The following is a 27,725-nucleotide window of genomic DNA, read 5'->3' as shown; positions in this document are numbered from 1 at the left end:
CTCATTCAACCTGTTGAGAAACCTCTGGCATGTTCCTTAACTCAGTTTTGCAATGGTTTTGTTATATTTCATTTTTCAAAGCAAATGATGAAATGTCAAAGTGACTGGTCATACAAAAATAGTATTAGTAGAACAAAGGTTTAGAATGATTTGAGGGGTACAAAAGGGGAACCTGACTCCAAAGGTTGGAAATTCTAGAGTAATAGATTATAGTTTAGCATAAAAAAAAAATGGTCTCAAAAAGCTCTCCAAAACTAGATTGAACTGCCTTGAAATTAGAAAAGTTTTCACTTTATTAGAGCCCTTCATAGTTGCATAGAATCCTAAATTTACAGAGAAGGAAACTGAAGCACAAGGCAATAAGTGGCAGAGATAGGATTTGAATCCAAATCCAGTGCTCATTTTGTTATCCTGTATATTGCTTAGGAATAGTGTAAGAAGGATTCTTGGTATGATAACTGTTGAGAGTAGATGTTGTCTACTGGTCATCCTGCCATTTAGGGGAGGGGGTGGGGGGGGTAAGAGGTGAAAAATTGGAACAAGAGGTTTGGCAATTGTTAATGCTGTAAAGTTACCCATGTATATATCCTGTAAATAAAAGGCTATTAAATTAAAAAAAAAAAAAAAAAGAGTAGATGTTGACTAAGATCTCTTTATATTTCCAAGATTTTTTGATAAAAATCTAAAGTTATTCCAGAGCAATTCCAAAAAAGCCATATTTTTTAAAGAAAATAACCCACTTACCCCCTCTCAGATCTCAGAGCTAGTTGATTTAGAACATTTGTACTTAAACATATCTTGTGCATGAAGATAGCTTAATGTGGTAGAATGCTGGACCTTGAGTCAAGAAGATCCAAGTTAGAAGTCTGCCTTTGAATCTTATTAGCTACTTACTATAGGGAAGTAACTTAACTTTTCTGGGCCTCTGGTTTCTGATGGTAATAAATCTGAGGCCAGATTTAAACTCAGTAAGATGAGCCTTCCTGACTCCAGGCCTAGTACTAGACCACCTCGGCCACCTAGATTAATTGACATCCTACTTAATCTTTCTTTTTCTTCCAAGTCTGTGCACTATAGGTTTCTTATCAGCTAGAGAAAAAATTGACTATATTTTTTGGAATAGGCAGGTAAAAAGGGAATTGATAGATTATTCTCTTTCACCCCAATATTTCACCCATAACAACCTTCTTTACCCATGAGCCATTGTTTAGTATTATTATTTTGCACTTTCCTCTCCATCAGGCTACCTTTTCATTTAAAATTTTTTCATTTAATAGTCATTTGTTTTCTCTCCTTATCTCTCCTCAATTGAAAAAAAAAGAAAACAAAAAATAAAACTTTTAACAAATATACACAGTCAAACAAAACACATTTCCACCATGACCTTGTCTAAAAATGTATGTCAAATTCACAGCCTGTAAGTTCTACAGAGAACTTCAGAGTTTGCCTAAACCAAATTAAAATGTAATAAGGAAAGATGTTTAAGAAAATAAAAATGGAATTTGAAGTTTTAAAAGTTTGGTATTACTATTATTTTATATCTTTAAGGTATCTTTCAAAATTAATAAATCATCAGACTCTGTATTATCTAATGTATTCTACAATACACCATTGTGTGTTCATCTTGTGAAGTATTTGAAATGCTGGTATCCAAATCAGCCTCTCTTGGGCTTAAATTATTGAATATAGCCATTAAGATTAAAAAATGTTGAAAATGAATCATCTCTGTAACCAGTGTCTTCTGTTGTGTTGCCGGCACAAATTTTACCCAAGATTTGGGGATCCTATGTCAGGTGTCACTGCCATCTGTTGACATCCTGGCACAGAAATGGGTTTTTCACTTTTGCATCCACGTGATCCAAAATGGCACCATAACAATGAAGGTAAAAGTAATATAATTAGTGGTTTGTCCTTGGTCCAAAAAAGCCTTCAATAACCACTGGTGAAGTACTCTTTGTGAAGTCCTGCTGTTGTTTTTCATGACTTTTAAGAATTTTGTCTGAGTTCAGGTTTGGGGATTTTCCATTTCTAACCATTTTTAAACAGGATATTCATGTTTATTATTACCCTATAGTTATGGCTTTATATAGTATAGGCTCCTAGGTTAGGATTATAGCAGTTAGTTTATTAACTGAAACCAGTTAATGTCTTGTACTCTGATTTTTAAATTTTGTGGTTGTGGTTGTGGTTGTGGTCATGTTAAGTTTATGGTAGTAAGGAGAATGTCCTTATATAAATATCTTTGCCTCTCCCATGAGAAGCTTGGAGTTAATTTGAAATGCATTTTGATAGAGGAATTTGGTATTTGATAATTGTCAACTGGCAAAACAGAACAATTGGCAAGAATAATTAGGACTGAAACCTCAGTGATTTGTACATGGCAAAGAGAGGAATTTCCTCTTTGTGATGTGTGTGTGTGTGTGTGTGTGTGCGCGCGCGCGCAGGTAAGAGAAATGAAAAAAAGGGAATTATTCCCATGCTTAAAACAAACTGCTGAATTCCTTCCTTTATTCCCTTTTCAGAAAGAAGACACAGTTCGATGTGTAAATCTTCTCCCTCTCCAGCATCGCCACCCTCCAATTCCAGGACGTCACTGTTACAAGTGAAAGCAAAATCCTGTATCAGCGGCCATAACCCTGTCAGCAGCAACACAAAGCCATTCAAAACGCCCAAAGACAATCTACTTACCTCCAGTAGCAAACAGCACACAGTCTTTTCTTCGAAAGCATCAAGGGACAAACCATGGTGAGTCATTGGGTGCTGGAAACACCAAACTCTTAGCTTGCCTTTCTACCCTTATTCCTTATTCCTCACAATAAAACATAATGCTTACTTTATGGTTAGGTATTATGTCCATAGAATTAGAGAAATGAAGAGAAAATAAAGAAAATCTATATTAAAAGTTGAATGAAAGCAGGGGCTTAAAAGTCATATTTTCTTGATGTGGGAAATTTTTTTCTCCCTTTACTGGAAAGAGTAAAACTGATGCCCAAGTTAAGAAAGTCAGAAAATATTCTTTAATAATATGACTGACTTAATGGTATTTCATGTTAAATAATAATATTTAAGAATTTTGTATGAAAAGCAAAGTGGCAGAGTGATAGAGAACCATCCTGGGAACTAGTAATATTTTCATTCAAGTCTTAGATGTGATATATATGTCTGAGGACATCTCTTAACCTCAAAGTGCTCCAGGCAATTTTCTGAAATTATAACTTTCAGAAAAGGTACTGATCTGCATTGGTAAGGAGAGTGTCCTCATCTGAGAAGAAACTCCTACCAGTGAAATCACATGTCAAGTCCCTAGCTCTAGCCCCCAAATCCCACAGTCTTCCCCAATGTGAAAAAGGGAACCTCATTACAGAAAATAAGTATTGACCTACTGGGCAATAGGGACCACTTTCATGATGGAGGCTCCCCTCTATTGAGAGTAACCCAGGCTGGAACTCTGCTTTGTACTCTGCTTTTGAACCATTCTTTGACATGAACTATGGGGTTACATTTCTGATGGACATTCACCAAACAGACAAAAGGAAAATTGTGCATTGGTGTGTAAGCCAAAGATGACCGAGGAAAATGTCACTTCTTTGAAAGAAAGTAAATTACAAATTCCTGTGAAAATGTAAATGATAGTATAATTTTTTCATCTCTGTCTTTATCAAAAAATGTTTTACTTTCATTAGTTAACTAAAACAGGTTTCCTCTGTGCTGGGAAAGCATAAAGAGGCAACTAGAACAGAAATGGTATTTGAAGAGTATCTTCAAAAAGTATTCCTTGTTCCATGGGCATAATTATATGCATTCTAAGATGATTAGAGGTTATAATAAAAGTATTAACCCTTAACTTTAGGACTTTGTGAAAGTAGTAGAACAGGGCAAATCCAGTGCCTATATTGGGAAGGCACAGTTTAAGTAAAAATTACCTTGATCATTATGAACATCATCCCTGGAAAGATAGTAAAATCATTTATCGATCAATTTGTAACCACAGGATTTTGGTAGTAAGTAATTCAGATGCTTTAGTGAAGAGCTAAGCAAGTCATTCCGGATCAATGGAATTTCCTTTCATGATAGAAACACTATAGATGATGGAAAGTTGACATCTAAGGCTTTGATTCTTTCCCCATGCTTTCCTCATCCACAAGCAGGAAAGACACTGGGCTCTGGCTCTTTAGTTCAGAGGACACACAACCAAGTGGGTCACACTCAAAAAGTGACTGTTCATGGGTCCGACAGCAACACACATCTAGTAATTTTTATCTATTATTTTTATCAGTGACCTGTAGCAAGGAATGGAAAGAAATAATTCATTATATTTGGCTAGAGTCAACAATGCTGATGCCCTAGATGATAGGAAATTAAAGAAATGGACTTTCCAAGAACAGAGTGAAGTTTAATATTGGAACAAACAGAGGGCACCATGTTTTAAATCTATAAATGGTGAAATAAGGCTGACTGGCTGCATGTAAAAAGAACTGAAGGAATTCACAAGTCAAAGGAATTGCTGGTGTAATCTTGTTGCTAAAATGTTAACATAGTAGCAAGATACAGTAATAGCGTGGGATATAAAGAACAAAGAAGGAGTCTTTAGTTGTTAGTCTAACTTAGTATTTTCAGTTTTCAGTCTCCACATTTTAAAAAAGATTTGTAAAAACTGAAGAGGTTCACTTGAATTCTATAAATATTTCTGAGCACCTACTGTGAGCAAATCTTGAAAATGGTAACAAGAATTTTCAAAAGGATGGAAAATAGAAGCTTTAAGGAAATGGTTAAGAGAATTGAGTTTCTTAATAATAACAGTAACTGGTTTTTAAGTGGCACCTTATGGTTTTAAGGAGCTTCATATACATCATCTCATCGATTCCTAGAAGAATCCTACAAACTAAATTCTGAAGGTATTATTGACCCTGTTTTACAAATGAGAAAATTGAGGCTTAGAGTGATATTAAATTACCTGCCCAAGGCCTCACAGCCAATAACTGTCAGAGGCAGAATTCAAACCAAATCTTCTCTCTTGTCTAAGTTCAGTTGTCTCTTCATACCACTCTGCTGCTCTTAGATTTAATATGAAAAAGAGAAGGGCAATGACTAGATGAAAATTTGTTAAAAGGAGAATGCTGACCTGTTGACCTCCACATAAGATAAAACAAGAGCAAATGATGCAAAGAGAAATTGTTTAGAAATAAGGATAGACTTTTTGACTTAGAAGAGTGATTAAAATATGTTTTATATGATTGTACTTTCATTGTAACTTATATCAGATTGCTTGCCATCTTAGAGAAGAAAGGAGAAAAAATATGGAATCCAAAATCTTACAGAAGTAAATGTTGAAAACACATTTCAAAAATAATAGTAATAAAAATAAAACATCAAAAAAGTGATTAAATAATGGAAAGGGCTAGCAAAGACTTAAGATTCTGTGTTCCTGAAAAATAAACAAGCACCCATTTTTGCCGATTTAACCAGACACTTTAAGGCAAGAGACTGAATCAAGCAAATCCATGAAGTTCTTTCACCTTGATTCTGTAATTTAACTTTAGTTCACTAAGTTACTGACAGAAAGAAAGTACTTAAAATTAATATTCTATAGCATGTCTCAGAAGTTTCTCAGTAATTACAAAAATACTGTTTCATGGTTATGCTTACAGAGATCTAACCATACCTGGTACTGAATGAGAAGCATGTAAAATTCTCCCCTCTACTTCCCAGGCAGTTTCATTAGCCTGATATCTTATCATCAGAAGGATGGTATATACATAAGAACAATAAATAGAACAATTAATAAAATCCTCTTTAGTTCAAGAGATACTAAAATTCAATTTAGATATTCCAAATGGAGCTTTCTGAAAGCTATGACAGAATACACAGTGCCTGAAAATGGTTATCTATGACTTTAACCAACTACAACTGGAGGTAAGGGACAGAATTTTTCAAACACATTAGAACTATTTTTGAATGAAAGTGGGTTTTTTTATTATTATTATACTAAATTCAACTTGACCCCTTAGAATTTTTTTTTTCATGAGCTTAAATAGTCTGTATAATTTTTTTTTTGGCTTAATAAGTTAAAAAAAAAATTCTTATCCTTTAATGCTTTGATGTATCCACCAAAGTAGAATTCAGTCTTTGTATTCCTCAAACTATATGATTCTGGTTTGTGGCTTTCCTTAAATCCTCCTCAGAGAATCAGTTGGTTAACAAGCATTTATTAAGCATCTTCTAGTGTGATAAGCACAGTGTATAAAAAGATAGAGGGGGGGAGGAAGGGGGAACAAAAATAAAATTAAATTAAAAGGTGGATATCTTTTGGATGGATATTCAGTGCTATGTAGAACTTCCTGTGGATCTTTTGCTACCATTTACCAATCTTTCACTTTTACAACATAAACTGACCCACCTTTTCCATCCAACATAGCCATAGCAATGCCTTTTATATTACTTTTCATTAATTGATGGTAACATTTGAAAACTTAGTTACATGTACCAGATGTTTTTCTTTTGCCCTATGAGTCACTTATAAGTTGAGTCTTCTGAGATTGTGCTATTCCATGATTCCCAGCTACATAGAAATGTTCAAATGGATCTGTAATCCTATTTGGAAATTCCTTCCAAAAATGCAGATTGCCACCCATCTGCACCTACCATTCTAGGTGATTTTTGTCTATATCCTCCATAAGTACTCCATGTTTGATCTACACAATGCCCTGGAGACCTATTTCACTTTCTTTTAACACTACATAGGTCCTAGTGGAGCACTCTTAACTATCCATGTATCATTCCCTGCCCTCAATCATGGCTATTTTAGCTTCCTATCATACCATTCCTTAATGATATATCTCTTATTCTTCAGAATTCTTCAAGTATTATATGTTGAAACCTATTCATACTCACCTTTTGCCTCTATGGGATATTAATTTTTAATTTTTTAAAACAACCTTGTATTCTACTATGTAGTAACACCAGAAAAAATGTTTTTTCAGTCAATTAGCCTTTACTTCATGGGATCATCAGGATCATTAAAGGAGTTTTGAAATTTCTCAAAGGCAATCCATCTTTCTTGCCTGTCATTCACTTCCAGGCCCAACTTGTTTATTTTTACCATCTATTCCAAATTTATATTTAAGAGATATTGTGTGTGTGTGTGTTTAGATATATGGAGAAATAGATAAAAATAGTAAGTTATCCACACAAAGATATTCTTTATTCAGTTTTTTTCTGTGTGGATAGATAGGCCAAATTACCTTGAGTCATTAAATCTCTCTTCCAGGGAATTCTGAAGTATTCTAGAGCTTGAAGCAATCAGCACAATGCCATCTGCAATCAGGAGCTTCTAGGGGACTTCTCCATCTATGGGCAATACAAGTTCAACTTGAATTCTTTGTTAGATCTCATTACAGTGGCAGATGTTTTTGGTGACTGTTCACTTGTTTCAACTGTGTCCAGCACGTGTGGGGTTTTCTTACCAAAGATACTGGAATTATTTGCCATTTCCTTCTTCAATTTAATTTACAGATGAGGACACTGAGATAGACATTTAGGTGATTTGTCCAGACACATTCCATTATTAGGCTAGATTTGAACTCCAATCTTTCTGACTTCATGCCTGGTGCTCTTATCCACTGTGCCACTAGCTGCCCGTAGTAACCATTCATAACCCTCTTGTTGTAATTGCTGTTTTAATTCATCTAATATTTATGATCAGAATATTGTTGAACAGTGTTTTTTGTATAGTTCCATTTTGCAAAGCATCTTCAATAATTTTGGTTTATGGATACGAGCCATCTTGTTATAAGAAATACTGTAGTCTTATAGGATTTTGCTACATTTTTTCCTTTTTTAAATAGAATTTAATGGATACCTTTTATTTTTATATCACCTAAGATTTCCCCTGGTGTCCTTCTCTCCCTGCTTCTCTTTCTAGAGCTCTCTTAAAAATAGTTTTGTTGTACCTTTTTTTTTTTTTTTTTTTTTAGAAAAAGAAAAGGAGAAAAAAATCAGCAAACCTGATCAATATCTCCCACTAATTATTCCCCATAATCTGGTATTTATACAATGTTTCATACCTATGAACCCTTTTGCATGTCTACGTGTCTATTCTTTATCGTTTTACAACTTTCCTCTTGATTGTTTTGTGGTGCTTCTTTTCATTTCCATTATATTGTTTTCCTAGTTCTTCTTACCTGAGAGGAGAAGGGAAATTTAAAAAGAAAAACTTAAATAGCCAAAGAAATAATAAATCAGGGAACCAGAGAAAAGTTTTATGGGGTGAGAAGTGAGGCTCTCCTATGGGAGTAAGATTATTTTAAAGCAGATTAAGCAAAACTAATCATAAGAAGAGAGTAATGACATAAAAGAAGAGGAATAAAACAAAAAAAAAAAATCTTAATTCAACACTCATTACCAAGAAAATATTGATGGTAAAAGGAAAAAGCTCCCACCTCCTTTTTTTTTTTTTTTTTTTTGGCAGCAAGCAGTTTAGGACTTTTAAAAGTACTTCATTATTTTCCAAATGCTGTGTGTCTTTCCTACTACTCAATTCTTATCCCAGATCATTTTCTATATTTCTATATACTATACCTGGACTATATAGCTAAGCAGTATGTTTATTCATCCACTCTGTTTTACTAGTGTAGATAGTTTCTCTTGCATGTTGCTAGGCTTTTTACAGAGGCAGCTTTGTAGTATTCCCAAACTTGACATGATTAATACCATGTCATCTGCAAATTAGAGTATTTGGAGACATCATCAATAGGGCATTCTTTTTTTGTTGGGCTTTCATTAGGAACATCTTCCATGATACTGAACATTCCTGTTTCACACCCCTGAGGGAATCATTTGACAAAGTCATTATTTAGTCACATGTGTCATAGACTCTTTCATAATTTCAGCATATTCATGGGAGGCTTTGAGAAGAACCATTCAAAGAGAAAATCAGAAGGTACAAAAAATGACAAAAACTCAACAACATAAAAAGAAAATAAATGTTTATTTCTTAGCTTTGAAGAAATAACTTGGTGATAAGTGAAGCAATCATTTCAGAATCAGCTGCCATGTTCTTTCAAAAAATCTAAGAGCAAAAGTCAAAGTTAAGAAAATACCTCTTTAATACAGAGGCCATCACAATATTGCTGGCCCCAAACAGGCATTCACAGTGCAGGGGAGGTTTTCAGTCTTCTAAGTGTGAAGACCTCTTGTTTTTTACAGTTTACAGTTAACATCAATAAATGGCTTTTCTTGAAAAAGCCAGAGCTAAGAGGAACCCATGTATGAGATCCTGAAGTCTTTGTTGCAAAGCCCATAAAGAAAACAATGCTGAAGGCAGACAGGTTGGTTTGGATTACTGGTAATAGATCACACCTGCCAGGGCTTTAGCCATAAGAAGACAACCAACCAGAGCAGGGGATATAGTCAGTCTTTTCCTTCTCCCACTACTGCTATAATTGGTCAAGAACTGGCTCTGATACATGAAAGGATGGAAGAGAACAGGTTTTCTTCCCTATGATGGCTTATTGCATTCTCCGGAGATCCTATCAACCCAGAATTATGTGTTGAATACTAAATATGCCCAGCTATTAAAAATGCAAGAGAGATGGTTCTACTATTCCAAAAGAAAAGGAGAGAAAAGAAAAATTAGCAGACTTGTTGCCCTCTCTGTGTGCACATTTTGGCAATGGTAGATTGTTTGTAGTATGTTTTTCCTGTCCTCTGAAAAGGATAGCTTCCCTCAAGATGGGAGGCACATCCTCCCAGAAGTGATGGGAGTGGGAGGGGAAGTATTTTGGAAATCTTGCCAATACTTTATGGAAAGGAAAATTATAAGTGTGAGAGGTCTTGGCCAGCTGCCCGATGGAGAAACTTGGTTGGCTGATCTTTCTTTTTCTTCTGTTGGTGAAGACCAGAAGCAAGACTGTAGCTCAGGAATGACAGCTCTGGTGAGGGGGAGAGGGGAGAAGCAGCTGAATCTAGGAGATAGTATACCAAATTGAAGAAACAGATCATTTACAGAATCACTGTGTATATGTGTATATAACTGACTTAAACATTCTGAGCCTCCTTCATGTAAGCTCAAAAATAGGACTAATTTCTTCCCTCACCTTGCAAGGATAGTTTAAGGATAAGTAAGGTTAAAGCATTTTGAGTTTTTTAAAATTAAGAAAGATGTCTTTATCCATTATGACATCGTGTTGTCCTTATTCTTGATAGTATTAGGAAGGGAAGATTATCATGGGGTTAGGATAGAGAAAAGAAGTAGATATAATTCAATGTACTTTGATGCAAGAGATTTCCACTAGAGACCAAGAGTAGGAATTGAAGGGGAAATAAGATAAATTTAACAATCTTGGGGTTTTCATTGGTTATTTTCCCCCCTAGTTTTCAACAACCCCTGGCCATATTAGAAAAATGTTAAGCTGTGCAAATTAACATTTTTGCAGGCTCTGTCTCCACTTTATAACAGTCCCTCAGTTGAGGCAGCTAGGTGGACCAGTACATAATTCACTAGGTCTGGAGTTAGGAAAACCCAGGTTCACATCTGGCCTCTAGTATTTAATACATATATGATCCTGAACAAGTCCCTTAACCTCTATGTGCCTCAGTTTAGTCAGTGATAAAATGGGGATAATAATAGCCTCTACCTCATAGGATTATTGTGAAGACCAAATATGATGATATTTATAAAGCATTTAGCATAGTCCCTGGCATCCCATAGGATTTTAATGAATGTTTGTTTTCTTACTTCCTTCAATAAGAATTTAAGTTTCAAGGACCATGTTAGGTGCTGGGGCTATATAAACAAAAATTTAAAAGTTCTCAAGGAGTGCACTTTCTACTGGGGAGAATTAAATAGTATACAGATAAGTACAAATATGTACCAAAAATATATACAAAGTAATGGGGAAGATGACACTAATAATTAAGAGAATTGGAAAAAGCTTCAAGTAGGAGGTAGCAGTTAAGTCCTAAAAAGAGCTAAAGATTCCAAGAGGTGAAGGTAAGGAAAGAATGCATTTTAGATACACAGATTGCATAAGCAGAGAGACAGAATATAAAATGTCAGGTTCTAGGAAGAGCAAATTGGCCCGCCTGGCTAGAACACTGGGAGAGAGGGGGAAGGGAGAAGAGAAATGTAATGTGAGATCAAGCTCAGAAGATAAATTGGAATCAGAGTGTAAAGGTTTTAAATGCCAGAGAAATTTCTTTTTTATCTTAAAAAGAAATTATAGGGGCAGCTAGGTGGCACAATGGATAGAGCACCAGCTCTGAAGTCAGGAGGACCTGAATTCAAATCTGGCCTTAGACACTTAACATGTTCTGGCTGTGTGACCCTGGGAAAGTTACTTAACCCCAATTGCCTCCGCAAAAAAATAAAGAAGAAGAAGAAAAAGTAATTATTGGGAGCCCCAGAAGACTCTTGAGCAGGTGAGGGATGTGGCCAGAGCATGTTTTAGAATTATCATTTTGACAGCTCTGTGGAGAATGGTTAAAAACAGAGAGAGAAGAGATGGGAGACTAGAAAAGTAATTCAGAGGTTAAGGCAATAATATGAATGAGAAGTAACCAGTACTACAGCTAGGATGTAGAACATGTGAGTGGAAAGAAGAGGATAGAATGGTATGAGAATTGTAGAGAGAGAATTGACAAGACTTAGCAATTAATTGAATATAGAGATAATGAGGAAAAGTGAATCAGGAAGGATGACTAAAGTTTAAAACCTGAATGACTAGAAGGATGGTGGCATCCTCAACCATTATGGAGCTGTTAGGAAGAGAGATTGTCTTGGAAGGAAAGAGAACATATTCTGTGTATTGGAGATGGCAGGTTTGAGATACCTATGAAGACTTGTTTGAGAGTTCAGTAGTAAATTTGGAGTGTAGTACTTGAACTCTAGAGAGAGATGAGGCAAATGGAAGCTGTAAGCGTCAAGATTAATGTTGAAACCCTGAGAATGTAAGAAATCACCTAGACAAAGGCTATAGAAAAAGAAAAGTGAAGGGCCTTGGGAAAGAGGTTTGAGGAATATTCCTGGCTAGTGAGCAGAGCATGAATGATGATCCAGAAAAGGAGACTGACTGAGAGAAAAGAGACTATCCAAGAGGAGGAAGTAGTCCAGTGTTTAAAGATGTTGAGAGATCAGGAATGGTGAGAAAAGACTATGAGATTTAGCAGAAAGGTCATTGACAGTCTTTGTAGAGAACAGTTTCATTTGAGTAATGAAACTAGCTGGAGGTCACAGGGGACTGAGGTGCTAGATCTGAAGTCAGGAAGACCTGAATTCAAATTCAATCTTAGACACTGGCTGTGTGACATTGGACAAGTCACTTAGCCCTGTTTGCCCCAGTTTTCTCATCTGTAAAATGAGCTGGAGAAGAAAATGGCAGACCACTCCAATATCTCTACCAAGAAAACCCTAAATGGGATTACAGAGAGTCAGACATGACTGAAATGACTAAACAATAAGATTATAATCCAAACTTTAACTGATTGAGAAGTGAATGAGAAGAGAAAACAAGTCAATCACTTTTTCTAGGAGTTTGACTCTGAAAGGGAGGAGAGAGTGAAGGTTGTTTTTTTGCTTTTTTTTTTTTTTTAAAGTGTCTGAGGTTTGCTGAAATCTGGTCTTAGCCCTGAAAATTTAAGGAGAATGAAAAGGATAAAAAGTGAGATAGGCTTCTTTGTTTAGTTGCTTGTTTGTCTTCATGAGATTATTGTTATAAGAAAACTCTTGGTGTTGAAGCCCCTTCATTGATATAGCTCAGCCACTTATCTGCCACTTGTAGACTTAGAGGGCTTCCCAGATCGTTGTCAATAGGTTTGCTTAGATGGGATTTGAACTCAAATTTTCATTCCTTCCTTCCAACCTAATTTTCCATCCACTTTGTCAGTCTGCCTCTGAGGTTGAGCACCCTTTCCTTCTTATCCTTCCTCCCCTTTCCACTGGTGAAGAGTGGCAACTATACAGGAAGGAAAAAAAGAAAGGGACCAGAAGGATAGACTCCAGATACAGAGAGAGGAATTGGGCAGTGGAGGATGGTAGGGAAAATTCCAAAGAAGGTGGGGAGCTTCAGGTCTCTTTTAAACTGACTGGGAAATACCTCCTTATACCAGTGGGGCATCAAGGACAAGAAATTACTGCTCCTTCAATATTAAAATATTAAATCTCACTCATTCAGGTTTCAGAGGAGCCCTGAACTCCATGTGATCTTGGTAAATTAGAAAAGTCCTCAGAAGTAAAAAAACTGAAGTTCTGTAAGGAGAAGGAAAGGATATGAATACCCACATCTGGGAAGAAAAAGGAAACTGAGAGATGAAGAAGGGCCAGCTTTGTGTAAGGGTGGTCTATTCAGATTATGGGTCAACGTAGATAACAAGATAACCATCATTTATTTTTTAAGTAAGCTGCTTACTGTAATATTTTTCTTTCTGGCACTTGTGGTTCAGTGGATAAAGTACTGAGCCTGGGGTCTAGAAGACAAGAGTTCAAATTTTGTCCCAGACACTTTCTTAACTCTGTGACTCTGGACAATTCACAAACCTCTGTTTGCCTCAGTTTCCTCATCTGTCGAATGGTGATGATAATAGCACCTATGTTGCAGGATTGGTGCAAGGATCAAATAAGGTAAATTTGTTTTTAAAGTGCTTAGTTCAGTATCTGGAACAGAGTAGATGCTAACAGAGAATCAGTGGTCTCTCCATCATTTAACTGTTCTTTTTTTTTTTTTTTTGTTACAAAGGGAAAAACAGGAGAGTCATGTAGAAAAATGATGCAAAAATGGAGATAGAAAACTTACTTTTTAAAAAAAAACACTTAAAACAAGCAAATTTATACCTTTTATGAAGGCATACTGATTTTAGAATCACAAGCATGAATTTTAGAAATGTATGTATCAATGTGTATTCTATGTGCATCAATAACTTCATAAGAGGAAACTGTATAAGGTCGTTAAAATGATTTTCTCATTATATCCAGCCTGAATCTGTTTGTTACTAGAAACCCATGGCTAAGTGCAGCAAGGTGGTACATGGTTAGAGCAGTGGTTCTGGAATCAGGAATTCCTGAGTTCAAATCTAGTCTTAGACACTTATTTGCTGTGTGACCCTAGCAAGTCACCTCCAAAAAAAGAGAAAAAGTCCATGAGTGGTTTAGAACTTGTAATTAGAAAACAATATAATAAAGAAGTTTTGGAATAGGTTTATTTGTGGTGTTTTCTTCCATTTCAGTCCAATTAAGATTCCTTGCTAAGTGCTGAAAATGTATGACATGAAGATTAGAGGACTGAGATTGGTCAATGGCGGGGAAAGAATCAGGGAGGGTACAACTATTCCTGTATATTGAAAACTAAGGGATGGGTTCTCTGTTCCTTTGCTGAGGATAAAATGGGAAAGCAGTTTTAAACTGCAGAGAAAAATATATGGTTAGCCCGAGAGCAAGAAAAAAAAGTCTGCCCTTAGAATGAAGTCACTGGAGGAAGCTAGGGAATCTTATTCTCCTAAATGTTTTGTAGCAACCACTTTCTGTTTGACTCCATTCTCCCCAGGGACCACCAAGGGTAAAGGAGAGAGTATGCCTGATTGGGGGGAAGGGAGAAGAGATGCGTTTGTATTCTTGGCTTTGCTATGCTTTCCCAGTACATAGCCCTTCTTAAAAGCTTTGAAAAAGAGAATCTTCTGAAAGATGGAAAAAAAAAAATGTACTTAGGTTCACCACAGGGACAAGATAATATCTCAAATTCCTTCTAGTCTTAAGATTCTTAGATTCCGGGGCTGAAGTGGGGGAAAATGGCAGAGTAGAAAACTGGAGTGCTCTGAATGAAGGCTGGACCAGACCCTTGGAGCCACGAGGCACTGTTTGCTTCTGAGCAGAGCAGGTTATCAAGAGGATCCTGGGGATCACAGCAGCTGATTTCACACAACCTAGACTTTAGTGCTTAGACCTTGGCTTCCCTCTGGATGAATAAGCCTGTAAGAGAAGTGCCTCCCTGGGCACTCTGGCGTGTAGCCCAGGTCCTCGTGGTTGCCCACAACACCGCCTCTCGTCTCTCTTCTTTGCCTCCCCAAAGAAGTGGAGAAGGAGGCTTCTCTCTCTTGGTTCTTTCAGTGCTCCTTCCAAGCTTCCCCTCCTGCCCCTTTCATCCACATTGGCAGTTTTGTTGACATGAGAGCCTGGTGAAGGAGAGATAATGGAATGGCTCAGCTTTTATGGCTCTAGAAGGAGATGCAGAAGCAAAGTCAGCATTACCCACTGCTCAAAGGGAGCCCATAATTAGCCCAAAAGAGGATTCCTTCTGGACACCGACATCTGGTGGCTGAAGACAGTAACTTTCCCACTTTATTATTCCTCTAAAGCAAGGTTGGCCCCAAACTCAATTATATAGTAAATGAAATTTCTCTTTAGATCCCCACCTTCCTAACACTCTGCCTCATCCTTCCCCCTTATTGCCAAGAGGTCAGTGTTTTACTGCTTCCTCTCCTCTCCTTTCTATCCAAATCTACTCTTAGGAAAGATCTGATACCAGACAATTAGACTTTAACGTGAATTAAGCTACTGTTTCTTCTCCTAAAAAATCACTGTCGAATAAAAAAATATATATATTGTCCTTTGTCAAAAGAATTTCAGGCAGCAGTGAGCAGCTGAAGGAAAGTTTGTTTTCTTTTGGTCTGGGGATAAGGTGCAGTCCTGACTGATGTCTCTGACACTATATTAAGTGGTAGCTGCCTATTCTGCCACTCCCAAATAATGCTGAATCCTAAAAATTTACCAAAGTGAATTCTTTATGGCCTTTGTTACAGTATCGCTGGGTTTGAATATCAGCTTAGATATTTACTAGCTATGTGACCAAAAGAAATTACTCAGCCTTTCTGAACCTCAGATATCTGTCACATCGACAAAATGATCTATAGCATATACTTCACATGGTTATTGTGAAGATCAAATGAGATAGTATATGCAAAGTACTTTGTAAACCTTAAAAAGTATATAAATGGCAGTTATTTTTTTCTGGCTCATTTTTTCTCCTGAGAAAATAAGAATTTTTTTGTGCAGATAGAGACCTTCTGAGTTCTGTGAATCTCTATTTGAAACCTCAGAGCAGAGGTCTCTAAATGTTTTTGATCACTCCATTTCCCTTGGTTAGAAAAATCTGAGCATGTAACCCCAATATGTACATATTTGTTTAACCATAAATTATCTTCATGTACTTCGGTGCTGATAACTCTATATTATAAAACTTATACCGGAGACAAAGATGAAATAATATTTGGTCTTAGAATCACTAGAGAACTACTTGAGTTTATTGAGTAGGTAAGTGACATGGTCAGGTATCAGAAAGTGATTTTTGGAAAATCACTTCTGCAGCTGTGGAAAGGATAGGATCAGATAGTAAAGAGTTAGAATGGAAGAGCATAGATTAGAAGGTTATTGTAATGGTCCAGGTGTGAGACATAAAAAGGGCTTGAATTAATGTGGGGACTGTTTTAGGGGGCAGAAGAAGACTAATGGGGAAAACATTGTGGAGATAGAAATGATACATTTTTTTGCCACAAGATATAAGAGAACGAGGAATTAAAGATGACACTGAGATTGTCAACCTGGATGACTGAAAAGATAGCTATGCCCTTAACCAAAATATGGAAATTTGGAATAGGGTTGAGCTTTGGGGAAAAGATAAATATAATGAGATTTTCTAGGTAAATTACAACCCACCCATGCCTACTCACCATATGAGATTCACTCAGTCTTACTCAAAACAAAAAGGAGTAGTAGTGATGCAAAGGCAAGGGTCTTACTGTTCCATTTCTCCATATAGTGCCTGGTACACAGTACTTATTTAATAAATGCTCATCAATTCGTTTTCACTGCCCTAGGGTGTAGCCCACCCCTCTGAAGAAAATAAAAACCATGAGATGACCTATAGGACTGAGGGTGTGTGTGCTGAGTGATGGATAGAGAATTGTTTCCCAGTGGTGACAGCTGCTGCTCTGAGTAGCCAGTTAGTAATTAGGTTATAACTGTCCTTAGGGGCCTGATGCCTACCTCTGAAGGTGAGAAAGGGAGGGTTCCATTAAGATCTTATACCTTGAAGGTAGTAGAATCATATGTGGGACAGGAAAGAATAAGGGTAGGTATGGTTATGTTGTATATTTTTATACACTGAAGTGGGCCAGCACCAGAAGAGTGAGGTACAAGACACTTTCCCAATCTCTGTAGTTAATCACATTTCTTGAGACAAGACTTTGAATCCCACTTTGGAGACAACTGCTATCTAGAAGCCCACGATGATTTTTCCTCTTGTAATATCTGTAATCTCCATTGTTTATCATGTTCTTAAATAGCGCTGGTTAGTACACTGAGATTTCTTCTCAAAATTATTATAATAATGTTTTTGTATTTGCAAAGTTCTTTGTATAGGTTACATCATTTGATTTCATGCAAGCTAACAAGACAGTCCTTGCCTTCAAGGGACTTACCTTCAAATAGGGGAATACAACTTATATAGGACAATGGTGGCCAGAAAGAAGAGTTTTCAACATGATCACAGGGGTGGTGAGTGGAACCATACAACAATTGACTCATCCTTTCCAGGAATGGTAGTGCTGAGTTGATTTGTTTTCAGAGCTAGAATTGAAAAGCAGGTTGGAGAGTGGGAAGGAAGTATAAGTGAAATAGCATGGCCTGATGGCATGGCATGGTATGGAATGGAGAAAGCTAAAGAGTCTCTTTGGGCAAAATAAGACTGATTATTAGTCTAAAACTCAGTGGACCTCGGGGATGAGAACTTCACATCCAATCTGAGATGGAGGCTTGATACATAGACTCTTAACGTAGCACGTTTGTTTTCAAGTGTTTTAAAGTTCCACAGGAGTTTATTTTTGATCCTTCTGAGGAGCTAATCAACTTTGCAGCCTTATCAGCCAACTTGATGAGCCAAATTTCTATTCTGTCATTGAAATCATTGATGAAAGTGCCATAAAACACTATTCAGGACAGGCCCCTGCATCACACCTCCTAGCATGGCTCCTACGTTGGCTTTGATTCAACAATAACCTGTCTAGATTTGCCTCTGTAGCCAAATGGGTACTACCTAATAACTATGTGGTGTCGACATTTTTGTGACTTATTGAGAATGTGTCATGTAAGGGAAAATTCAAAACTTTGCTGAAACCAAAAAGAATATTTATAATGCCTTCTGTTTCCAAGGACTAATATTCAGGAAGGAGTTGGTTTGGGGTTTGTTTTTTGTTCATTTCCCAGGCTATGCTTGTCATTAGTGCTCACGAAGGCATTTGCAAACTGAATTTCTAAGAATTTTTCCCCAAATGTTTCCTTACAGAAGAACACATTCATTCAACAAACATTTATTGGATATCTGCTATGTGCCATGCTTAAGTATTCAAAGGTTTCCAATTTTCAGGCCAATCCCTAGATAGTTCTAATTGTACCATCCTCATTGATGATATTGTGGTTTTAAAGTTCTTCCCAAGTCTTGTTTCAACTTGAAAGATATGGGTGATAATCTCCTAACAGTCACTTTAAAAGGAAGAAATCAATACAGATTATAGAATCATCTTCATTAAGATGCTAGTCTACTTCAGGGATAGCGTGATTTTATTTCCTACCTCCAAAAAGAGAGGACTAGATTAAATTGACCCTTCTGGGCTCCCAAAAGGTCATATAAATAAAAAGGTACTATATTAGGCCTATAAGCTCAGGTTCCTAAAAGAAATTAGGCTTAGGATAATAACTAAGAATTTTTATCCAAAATATTATCCATAGTAGGAGCACTTTGTTTTTTAGGCACTCATTCAATAAATGTATGTTGTTTCTATGCTGGTAATTATAAGGATGATTGGGAAACATTTTTGCAAATCTATTCCTATTGACACTTCTGACTCTAAAATTCTCCATTTCTTAAGACTTGTTTATTGACACTGACAAAATAGTAAACATGATTATCAATTAGGTAATAGTCATTCTGATAGGAACTGGATCTAGGAGTATGGAAGCTGTCTTCCTCCAGAGGAAATTGATTTAATCTGCCTCAGCTCCATTATAAACAGTAAGAAGTGGGGCAGGGTTTAGAGGGGAGGTGGTGAGAGTGTAAAAGCACCTTATGTGAACGAATGTAAGAGCAATCTTATTCATGAAGGCCAAAGGTTCACTTGGGTTAGAAAGGGCAAATTTTACCTGCCAAGATTATTAAAAGAAAGATGTGCAATTAATCGAGAGGCAGAGAAACAAATGGGCAGATTGTCCCATAACCTATCAAAGCACTCTTGAATGTGGGGAGCCCTTGTTTCCCATCGCAGGGATGGGGGGGCGGTCCCTGACTGTGCAATCCTCTCTCCATGACAGCCGTGCAGAGGTACAGAGATAACAAGGAGATAACTACTCCCAGTATATTACACACAGCAGGGAAACAAGATGCTGCCCCGTTCTCCCTTAAAGAGTTCATCCCAAGCGAACAAAACAGGCATTATGGAGCCAGCGGGAGAAGATCAGAGAATCATCCTTCTCTTAGTGAGTGGGTAAATGTGACTCATTGTGAGGCTTCTGGGAGGGAATAGGGGAATTCCTTGTCACTGGGGGAAGGAAGTGACAGGAAGTGAGCCATCAGACCTGAGTGACTGGCCAGGCTTACCACCCTGGCAAAGAGTGCACAGGGGCTGCTCTTTGTAGCCCATCCTCACTTTAAAGTGTTGAAGTAAATATGATATGGGATAAAAAAGGAGGCACATAGTCCCATTATTGGAAAAGTATGCGAGCATGCTTTAACTTGCTTCCAAAGGGGGACATCACAACCTTGTTCTTCAGAACTCCATGCTTCTCAGAAGAGTGCACTTCTAAGTAAATCCTGTTTAGCCCCTATGTGTCCTGGGAAAGGAGCGAGGGAATTAAGGGTGATGAGCAAAAAAAAAGAGGAATCAAGAAAGTGAGAGTGATGGGAAGACCGACAAGCATAAAGAACACTTTGTAGAAGTGCTTACTACACATATTCTTTCTTACTATAGGGCAGAAATTCTTAAAATTTATATGCTATGGATTGCTTTAGCAATCTGCTAAAGCCCATGGACCCTTTCTCAGAATTAGTTGTTGGGGTTTGTTTTCATTAAAGTTCAGAGATTCCCCTTAAATTCCCTCCAAGAAACTGGAGTTCCTAAGAGCCCCAGCACTAAATTATAAAATGAGCACAGGAAAATGCTAACCCAATAAAATGAAAAAGTGGGGAGTGACATAGAGGGAGTGGGGAATGCTCTCCAAGTTTTGGGTCAGTTTCATGCTCTGCTTATTTAAAAAAAAAAATAGTTAAGAACCCCTGGGACTTATTTTCCAAATTGTGTATGGCACAATTTTGCATACATTTCCTCCTCTGTTCACTGATTTAGGAATTCAAGACTGTTGCCAGTAACAGTGAAGAAAGGAGATTGAATACTGGGATGAGACCATGGCTACCATTTATACTGGGTGGGATGAGGGTGGTAAGGTCACATAGGTATGATTTTTACTTCTCTCTCTTCCTCTTAATTTCTCCTGGTGATGTGTTTTGGCTCCTAGATTCTCTTCCCCTAGAACCATTATAGTTGCCAGTCTCTCTTTTCTGTTGATTCCCAGCAGAGTCTCCTCCTTGGCTCTAGCTAGAATCACATTACTTCAGAAGGACGTTTGGACAGTTTCCCAGGGACTTGAGAGCTACCCTGTATTTTTCTAGGGAGAAAAAGAATAACCAAGTAAGTAATCAACAGTAGCAGTTGCCAAGTTCTACCTATTCTGCTCCTTACCCTTGGTCCCCAGTTGTAGTATATGAGATGTCTTAGACCCTTACCTATCACCCTCCCCAAGTTCCACTCCGTAGTATAGCATTATGGAACTTTGTCAGACAGAAATCTAATATTGATTACATTATATTTGGAATTCTTTGATAGATGTTTGTTTAGATTCTCTCCAAATTCCCAAATTCTCTTCCAAAATAAATTTGGGACTTGAAAGAATTGGATGTTGCTATTTTTCAAGCTCCTGATGAAGTTAGTTTTTCTATTGGGTGACTCTATTCTGATTGTGCTGTCAGCCTCTTTATATTGAGGTTTTCAGGGAAGGGGGTAATTAGGACCCAGCAGGATTTCTAGGAACACTAAGTAGCAACTTAAGAATAGTAAACAAGCACTCCATTATCCATGGGTAGAAAACTCAAAATAGGAGATAGGTATTTAGGTATGATATCTAACCTGGTCAAAGTTTAATTAAACACAGTTGGGATGGCAGAGCTCTAAAAAGATGAAACAATTGGCATTTTTCCAAAAAACTGGACTGGCTACACCTATAATTTTGTGGCTGATTTGGGAAGCCAAGATTTAGCTGGGTATTCTCTTTTACAGGAAAATAGAGCATGCTACATTAAATACTTAATTTTGTTTTGTATTTGCACTAATTCTCACAATATTTTTTAGTTTTATTCAGATTGATTAAAAATGTTCCTAAGTTATTATGTACTCAGCATTTTGCTGGGTTATTTTGGGCATGGGTAAATGAGGGCCTCAAAAGACTCAGAAGGCAGAATGCTACAGTGGGAAAAGAACTGATTTTAGAATCAGAGGACCTGAATTCAAATCCCAGTTTTTCCCTTACTACCTCTATGACTTCCATCTCTGTGTCTTACTTTTTTCATCTGTTAAATATGGAGATTAGATGCCCTATAAGGACCTTTTCAGCTTTAACCCTGTCATCCTCTACTCTTAGACTCAAAGTTTCCAAATAAGACATTAGACTAGAACTAAGAAATTCAAATTCCTTCTTCTAAACTTTATTTAGTAGGCCACAGACTTATTATCATATGTGCTCACATTTCTGTTGTTCCCCCATATGGAAGGTATTCCTTGCAACTCCAAAAGTAGCTAAAACAAGGAATATTATCCTCATTTTTCAGGTGAGGAACCTAAGTCTCATGGATAAGTGACTTTCCCAATGTCACATGGCTCTACTTAGTGGTAAAGCCAGGAATCTTAATTCCGTTGGTTCAGAGCCCCAATGTGTTTTCCACTGTACCACAGCTAGGTGGCTCAATGGAAAGAAGGTGGGGACTGGAGTCAGGAAGACCTGTTTGCCTCAGTTTCCCCAGCTGTAAAATGGGAATAATAACAGTCAAAGAGTGGTTGAAAAGATCAAGTGAAATAATACTTATAAAGCATTTAGCACAGTGCCTGGCATTTTGTAGGTGCCATATCAATACTGATTCCCTTCCTTTGCCTTTCCCTTTTATCCAAAGAAGGATGATAAAGAAAACAAAAGAAGATATATTTATAACTTCCTGGTCAGGGACTTAGGTGTACCACAGAACACCATATCCACACTCAAAGAATAGAAATCAAATAATAGGAATAAAAGGCAATCTGTTAGAACATGGAGTAGGAAGGAAATCAATAGTCATTGTTAATCAGGTATCAGGTATACATCAGGTAGGAAGAAAGGAAGAAAGGAAAAAGAGTTCCTACTAATCCTAAATGCCCTGGTACAGATTATAGATTTAGGATTTTGTTTTATGTGTACATGTGGTTTTCAGTTTTCTTGCTTATTTTTAGATGAAAAGGTTTGCAAGTTCTTTTTCAGTGTTGTTTTGGTTTTCCAATGTATTTGAGTGCTTTGAGATGAGATTTTAGAAATTAACAGATGTCCAGTTGTGTCTAGAATAGTTTAGACACCATTTTACTTACTCTGAAAAGCCTTGAAATAGTAATGGTTTCATTATTTCACCCCAAACCAGCAGCCTGATTGTCCCCATTGAAAGGCCAAGCATCTTGTTAGAACTTTTTCTTAGTCCAAGGAGAAGAGTGTCCGAGAAAGAATCCAGGAGTGGGCAGACTCCAGATTCCCAACCAGCACAGTAATTTTGTCAGGTCCAATATTTGCCTTCCAAAATGTTGAGAATCTGTAAACAGCATCTGTGTTCCTATTTATAAAGAGGAAGGAGGCTAGGGACAATAGAGTTACCATAATAATATATTAAATTAATAAGTTAATCAAATAAACATTTCATGAAAACTTAAAGAAGGGGGAGCTTATTATCTCTATGGACAGAAAATGTTCTTCCCTAACTCTACACAATTTCCAGGACTGGTAATAATAATGATAATACTAGCTGAAGTTTATTTAGCATTTTAATATTTACAAAATGCTTTACATGTATTATTTCATTTGATCCTCACACCAGTCCTGTGAGGTAAGGATTGTTATTACCTCATTTCACACGTGATGAAATTAAGGCTCAGAGAAACTAAATGAGTTGTCCAAGATCATACGACGAGTAATTGTCTGAAGGTGGGATTTGAATCAAAAGCTTCTTGATTCCAAGTCTAGCACTTGATCCACAGAGCCCCTCTGTATTACTCAGGTGCCTCATTAGTGCTACTGGACCAAAAAGACTTAATTGTATATGGTCTGTCATGTTTTATTCCTAAGAAGACTTGAGTACTCAGCTCTTGGCTCACAGATCAGCCAGGATCAGAGGAAGCAGCCTACTTTGAGGGGAGAATGGTGAGGTTTCCCCCTGGAGCCTGTAAAGGAAATCTGACCCTTCTCATTCAGGGACCCAGCCTATGGCCGAGTGCCTCATAGATCCCTCAGAATGACTAACCCTATTTAAAAGCTCCCATGTGCAGGTATTAGGGGAGAAATGGCTGTGATTAGTACTAATTCCAAGGAATGAAAGTACACCTTCATGTACTGCCTTTTTAAAATTCATCATGGAAAGAAAGCTGCCAGCTTCTGAGAATTGCCCATTTACATAACCAGCTGACTAAAATGGGATATTAGATAATGTTACGCGGCGGCTCGCTCAGTTTTAGCCGTTCCCGGGATGTGAGAGTAATCCAGAAGCCCTCAGACAGCATGTTGTGCAGCCCTCTGGCCCAGAGCCATCCCATGGTGTCGTGTGATCCTGTCAGCACTCCCGAGCTAAGCAGATGTCAGGCCTGATCAGGATGAGGAGGGGAGCCAGGGAGGGGGTGTCCCAGCCAACGGCACACTTTCTGTGAGAACAACCTGCCTTTCTCCTTGAGCATCCCAGTAGGGACCTTGTGCCGCCAAAGGGGCTGCCTTACCGAGGAGGTCACCTACGGAGGAGTGGGGCAGGTGTGAAGGAAGCAGTGCAATGATGAAGCAGGATTGGGGGGGGGGAAAGGAAGGGGTCCACTCAGAGGCCGGACCCGGGGACCAGGTCACCACCCTTCTCCGGCCCACGTCCCCGGGGTTGTCACAAGGGAGTGGTCTGGCCACCGATGCGGGCTCGGGGGACATCTCCCTTCAGCAGGCACGACCGTCACAGAAAGAATTTGTGTTTGTTTCTCTGTTTTGCAGTGTTCCTGTTCCTATAGTCAGTTTAGAGAAAATTCCTAACCTAGTGAAGTCAGATGGTGCCAATGTCAAAATGAACTCCACCGCCACTCCTCCTGTGACCTCTGCCACCTCTTCCTCTGCTGTGCCTACCCCGCCTTTAGTTAAGCCGGCGTTGATGTCCAAGCCGGTGCCGCCATCACCAGAGAAGATACTCAATGGCAAAGGAATCGTATCTCCCTCAGTAGACAAGAAACACCAAAATGGCACCAAAAGCAACAAGCCTTACAAGAGACTTTCAGGTAGGTCCCGGCACCTTCCGAGCCCGCCGGCCCCTCGCCCTCCGCTCCATCAGCCCTGGCGCCTCCCAGCGAGGCTAGTGTTCCTCCTCTGACAGGGGAGCACCAAGGGGATTGACCTGCAGAGGGCCCACTGAGAGAATCCCTCATTCACAAACCCCCGCTGAGAGCGGCTCCAGTGTCCCAGGATCCAACTAAACCTGTAGCTTTGCTAAGTGCCCACTTGTCCAGCCTGAGTAACTGAGGGAGGCCGTTCTCACCACACCCAAACAACCCAAATACACGCATCTCTGGCCCCGTAGCCACCTAGTTTTCACTGCCATTTTCTGCAACAGCCTCATTGACTCACTAGTAACTTCCAGCTATGGCTCAGGAAAGCTCTCAATGACGCCTCTTGAAGGCTCAGTGGAGATGAGGGACATGCAGGCCAATATGTTCCAAGAGAGGAAATTCAGCTTCTGTCCCTTTTCATGGTAGGTTTCTAAGCTCCTTCGGGGCTGGCCCACTCCAGCTTCTGCCGCTCGATTGGCTCAGTGAGCACTTTTTTTTTTAAAAGGCCAGGCCAGAGCTGTTGCCATTGGGATTGGCTCTGGTGTTCCCGAGAACAGTCACTTGAGCAGCCCTGCCTGGCCACCCCAGAGCTGATCTCTCACGCTGTTTTTTTGGTGTTGGTTTTTGTGTTTTGTTTTGCTTTTTCCAAGCTGATTCCCCACGTGAGTGGGCCATTGGTTTAGATTTGTCAGCTCAGGTACCATAGAAGACAGGGTAGGTGTGAGATCCATATTGACAACAAGCTAAAATAAAGACCACATTTGAATAAAGAATAGTGGTAGGGAGGGAGGTTGTGGTAGAAAATATCATCTGTAGTAGATTCGCAATTAAAAGCAAGACTTTAGACCCAGCATATTCCAGCTAGCAAATCAAGTCTGACTGTCTTAGTGTTCAGCTTGTGCTATTCATTGGCTTGGCAAGATTTGGGGTCAGGGCCTCAAGTTTCCTTATTGTGCTTGGTGCTGCCTCACCAACTCCATGCTCCTGGCTGTTCTTCTGAATGGGAATTCACAGTTTTGCCTCACAGAAGCAAATGGAGAGATTAAAAAAAAAAAAAAATTAGTGCAGAAATGGATATGATATATCCAAAGACATTCACTTTATTTTCTATGATAAATATGTGATCCTGCATACCAGACTGGATTTTTGTTACTGCTGTTTGGGGGAAGGAGAAGGAAGAAAGGATATTGTCATTGGTTTGATTTTGGTTTTTGCCGGTGTATTTTTTTTTTTTATCTCTGTCTTTTTTCCTTTTTTCCCCCCACCTCTCTTTCACATTTGTCAGCCATCTTTGTGCCCATGCCTGAATAGCCTAGCTCCAAAACAATGTGAAGTGTTTAGTGTGTGTGTGTGTGTGTGTGTGAGAGAGAGAGAGAGAGAGCGAGCGAGCGAGCGAGCTGGGTGAGCGTGAGCACACTTCATGCCAGGGTGGGCTGACTGCCCTCCACCTTGCCTTCTTTTTTAATGACTTGAGAGCAGCTCACAGGGAAAGGGTGCCCCCAGCCCTAACTGTTTTCAGCTCTTAAAAATGAAGCAGAAATAAAAGGCACTCTGGCAGAAACCTGCTGGGGAATTTGGCTTAGGACTAAAGGCTGTTTTATTCACACCCCTCCTCCACCTCCACCCCACCCCTCATTCCCATCTCCATTTCTTTGAAATGGAACACTTCCATTCATCAGTTTCAGACTTTGTACCAGCAGCCATCCAGACAGATTTTTAGAGTAAAATATGCTGTTTACAACTATCCCTACCCCTCTCCCCCACCTCACTGCACCTTTAGCCCCCTTCCCCCACCACACTCCATTATAGAAACCATCCAGCTCTCCATTAAGTTCATTTATCCCATATTCACTTTCTACCCACACAAACACCACTGCCACCTCCACCACCATTCATATCCTGGGGAGCCTTTGTTGTTATCATTTTTAAAAATAAAATAGCTAAATTTATATAGCGCTTTGAGATTTGTAAAACATTTACATACATTAGCTCTTTTAAACTTCAGCAGGGTGATTCTGCTGCTATCCCAATGTATATATGTGGAAACTTGAGGCTAAATTAAGTGACATGCCCAGGGTCACATGGCTAGTGTGTGTCTGAAGCTGGCCTTCCTGTTCTCCATTCCCTCCACCGTGCTGCCAATAGCATATTGGGTCCAAACTCTTTATTTAATAGATAAGGAACTTGAAGGAACAGCAATGAAGAAATGACTTTTCCAGCTCCTATTCAGTCCACTGTTCTTTCCATTGCCTCATTTAATAGCAGAACCTGTTTCAAGCAAGATAGCTTGGGGGAATGAGGCAAAGTCCTCAAGGCACATAGGCTATCAGAAAGGAACAATATTAACGTTTTAGAGCTATAAAGAGCTTTTGATCTCATCTAGAACAGCCACCTTAACTTGATAAAGAGGACATTTAGGTGAAGAGATTAGATTTGTCCTGGAGCCCTACAACTAGTTAATAGTACATCTAAGACAAGTTAGGATTTGGCCCATGGAGCCCTGAGTTCTTACTATGAATCTACACTGTCCCTCTTAAATAGAGCAGCAGGTTTAAAATGGCATCTGAATAAACCCATAGAAGTTTCTGAGAAGCTTCCTGGGTTCCACTTTCGAAGAAAGCCAGGAATATGAATGCATTGGTGAACTATATTAGGGCAGTGCAGGCTTCCAGGAATGAGGATTTAGCTCTGTTTTACAGAGCACATCTGCATTGTTGTGTTCATTCCTGGGAGTCACATTTTAGGAAGGATGTGGAGAATTGAAAGTGTTCAGTGGAGGGCAACCTAAAATGGTCATGGCTATAGCTAGATCATTTTTATTTCTTGGGGTCTCTAGTCCAACACCCCCACATTTTATAGATAAGGAAACTGAGGCCCCAGAAGATTGAGTAATTTGCCTAAAATCACTTAGGGAGGGCGTGTCTGTTATAGCGAGGATTTGAACTCAGTGTTGAAGGGTTTCAAGTACATATCAAAAGGAAATCAATTGAAGGAACTGTGGTTATTTAACTTAGAGAAATAAAATTCATGATCTCTGTTTTCAGATATTTGAAGAGTTT

At 38.5% G+C, this 27,725-nt stretch overlaps 1 protein-coding gene across 7 annotated transcripts in view; it reads left to right on the top strand.

Moving 5' to 3' along the window:
• The window catches only part of ATXN7L1 (ataxin 7 like 1), a 238,297-nt gene that overhangs the window by 179,439 nt on the left and 31,133 nt on the right, over positions 1 to 27,725 (top strand). For all 7 annotated transcript variants that reach the window (XM_031938731.1, XM_031938730.1, XM_031938736.1 and 4 more), the window contains 2 exons: positions 2,523 to 2,745; positions 24,341 to 24,618. In XM_031938731.1, coding sequence (XP_031794591.1) covers positions 2,523 to 2,745; positions 24,341 to 24,618 — 501 coding nt within the window. The remainder of the gene's footprint in view (positions 1 to 2,522; positions 2,746 to 24,340; positions 24,619 to 27,725) is intronic.

This window comes from Sarcophilus harrisii, chromosome 5 (genome assembly GCF_902635505.1).
Source record: "Sarcophilus harrisii chromosome 5, mSarHar1.11, whole genome shotgun sequence".
Taxonomy (NCBI): Eukaryota; Metazoa; Chordata; class Mammalia; order Dasyuromorphia; family Dasyuridae; genus Sarcophilus; species Sarcophilus harrisii.
Note: the sequence above shows the minus strand (reverse complement) of the source record. Positions and strands in the feature narration are given on the sequence as shown.